Raw genomic sequence first — 2,293 nt, forward strand, 5'->3', positions numbered from 1 at the left:
AGCAACTACCACAGCTATACAGCTTGCCCAGCCAGAGCAGGTTTCACTGAGCCAACATGAAGCAGAAACCAGTTTGTGGAGACAGCCCCCGATAAGATAAACAGAGCACAGCAAAGAGCGGAAGGAGGGAGAGGTCCAGAACGGTAAGATCTGATCTACTTGCATCTTCACACAGGACAACGCTGATACATGCACCGAGAACTGGATGTGAATAGGACAAGCCAAGAAACAAGTCTGCATGAACCAGCTATGCTTTACCCTAATTGAAGACTTCAAAGCAAACCAAAACCAAAGCATAATTCAAAAGCCGATGAGACCAGGTAACTGGCTGCCTCCGCAGCAGGTACTGTTCACTTCACACTCCTGTCTAGTCACTGCTCTTCCTTATTCCCAGAGCAAAAGATCTGCAAAACGAGGAGTGCTGGAGACGCTCCCCACTCAGCACAGCGCCAACAGCAGGCCCTGACGCCACCCGTACAGAAGAGCCTGCAGCACGACAAATGTGCAGGGAAAAAAGCACGCCGCGCTCTAACCTCGACGTGCCCGAGCCCGAGGACAGACGGCCCCGCAGCTCGTGAAAGGCCATCCACCTCCCTGCCGCCCCGGGAGCCTGACAGACCCTCGCCACTGGGGTCCTGGCCGATCCGGGGACAGGTGGAAGGAGGACAGCCGGCGGGGCGGGACAAGAGGCCGCCCAGGTCCCGCGCCCCGCCCGGCTCGGTTGGGGCTTCCCCCCACATCCCAGCGGTCCAGCCCCGGGAACCGGCCCCCGGCACTGACCTCCTCACGCCGCTTCTGCCAGCGGCCGCAGGGCGACTCCTCGAGGATCTCGGACTCGTCCTCGCTCTCCTCCTCCTCCTCCTCCTCCGGGGGCGCCGCGGAAGTCACCGGTGCAGACACCGAAGTCATTCCCGGGCCGGACGATGCAGACTCGGGCTTTGAGTCGGAGCCGCCGCTCGGCACCTGCTTGGACTCGCCCTCCGACATGCTGCGGTCACACAACCTGCGGGCCAGAGGCGCGGGCCGTGAGGCGAGGCGAGGCGGCTGTGAGACCAGACCAGGCCAGGCCAGGCCAGGCCAGGCCCGGCGGGCCGGACCGGGCCGCGCCCGCTGGGCCTGTCAGCCGCGGCCGCGCCCCGGGCCTGCTGGCGGCGCCCGACCGAGCCGGTTCCAGCCCACGGCGAAGGGCAGCATAGGGACGGGGGAGGAGGGGGGGAGAAGCGCAGGGAACGGGATAGGGGCCTGCATACTTACCGGGCTCGCCCGGCACCTCCCGGTCCCCAAGCGCGTCGCTACTCCGCCGACGGGCCGCCGCCAACTGCCGCGCTGCGTAACGCGCCGTCTGGGGCGGGGTCTCCCGCCCGACGGCCAATCAGAGCCCAGGAGCGTGCCGTCAGCCTCCAAGAATTGGTTGGTGGGCGGAGCTCCGGGGTATATAATACCATAGGGGGCGCCCGCGCGCTCCCTGCGTGAAAAGCCGAGGAGCGGGGCGGGGAGGGCGGGGCGGCTTGGCCCCGTGCAATAGCCAATGAGAGCCCGAGAGAGGGGCCGTCAGCCTCTGCTGATTGGTCGGTGGGCGGGGCGGAGTTTCTATACGGTGCAGGGAGGGGGGGCGCGCCGGGCCCCTCGCTGGGGTGGGAGAGGTGTGTCTCCGCCGGGCGGGCGGGCGCGGAGCCGCCCCACGCCACAGGCAGGCGGTGGTACCGCCGGTCCCGAGTGCCCTGTTCCCCCCTTCCCGCCATATGATGAGCATGCTCGAAGCGCGGCTGTCGGGGGCGGCCACCGTCTCCGTCACCCCGGGGCGGCAGGGCGAGCTGGCCCCCAAAGGGCTGCCGCAGCCCCCCGAGTGCGGCTCGGCCCGCCCGGGGTGCCCGCGGCCGGGGGACGGAGGGAGCTGCAGCGCAGCTCGCAGCCAGAGGCGGGCAGTCCCGGGCTGGGCCCGTGCGCCGCTGACAGCCCTGGGGGGGGGCAGCGGGGGGCGGCGGCCCAGCCCCGCGGGCCCGAAGGCGCCAAGCGGAGCGCGCTGCTCGCCCCCCTGCGCCGCGCTAGCCGCCGGCCGCTCCTCTCTATGGTAGGCGCTTCCGGCCCCTGTGCCGCGGCCGCGCGGGCTGAGCGCCGTCCCCCCCCGTGGCGACTCTATAGCCCGCGCTTCCGGCCGCGCGACTTCCGCTCGGCAGCCCGTTGGTGGGTGGTTCCGCCGCCCTCGCTGCCTCGCCGCCCGCGCTGGGCCGCCCGCGCCCGCCGCCGCCCGCTACGGTCCGGTCGCGCGCGGCCCGGCCGCCGCCCCCGCCCC

General features: G+C 70.3%; 1 protein-coding gene across 2 annotated transcripts in view; it reads right to left on the minus strand.

Moving 5' to 3' along the window:
• The window catches only part of NRBP1 (nuclear receptor binding protein 1), a 42,344-nt gene extending 40,962 nt beyond the window's left edge, over window positions 1–1,382 (minus strand). For both annotated transcript variants that reach the window (XM_030037661.2, XM_030037660.2), the window contains exons 1-2: window positions 1,255–1,382; window positions 781–1,003 (exon numbers count right to left, since the gene is read on the minus strand). In XM_030037661.2, the coding sequence (XP_029893521.1) occupies window positions 781–987 (207 nt within the window). In that variant the 5' untranslated portion in view covers window positions 988–1,003; window positions 1,255–1,382. The remainder of the gene's footprint in view (window positions 1–780; window positions 1,004–1,254) is intronic.
• Between the last annotated feature and the right edge of the window lie 911 nt (window positions 1,383–2,293).

Source organism: Aquila chrysaetos, chromosome 15 (assembly GCF_900496995.4).
Source record: "Aquila chrysaetos chrysaetos chromosome 15, bAquChr1.4, whole genome shotgun sequence".
Classification (NCBI taxonomy): Eukaryota; Metazoa; Chordata; class Aves; order Accipitriformes; family Accipitridae; genus Aquila; species Aquila chrysaetos.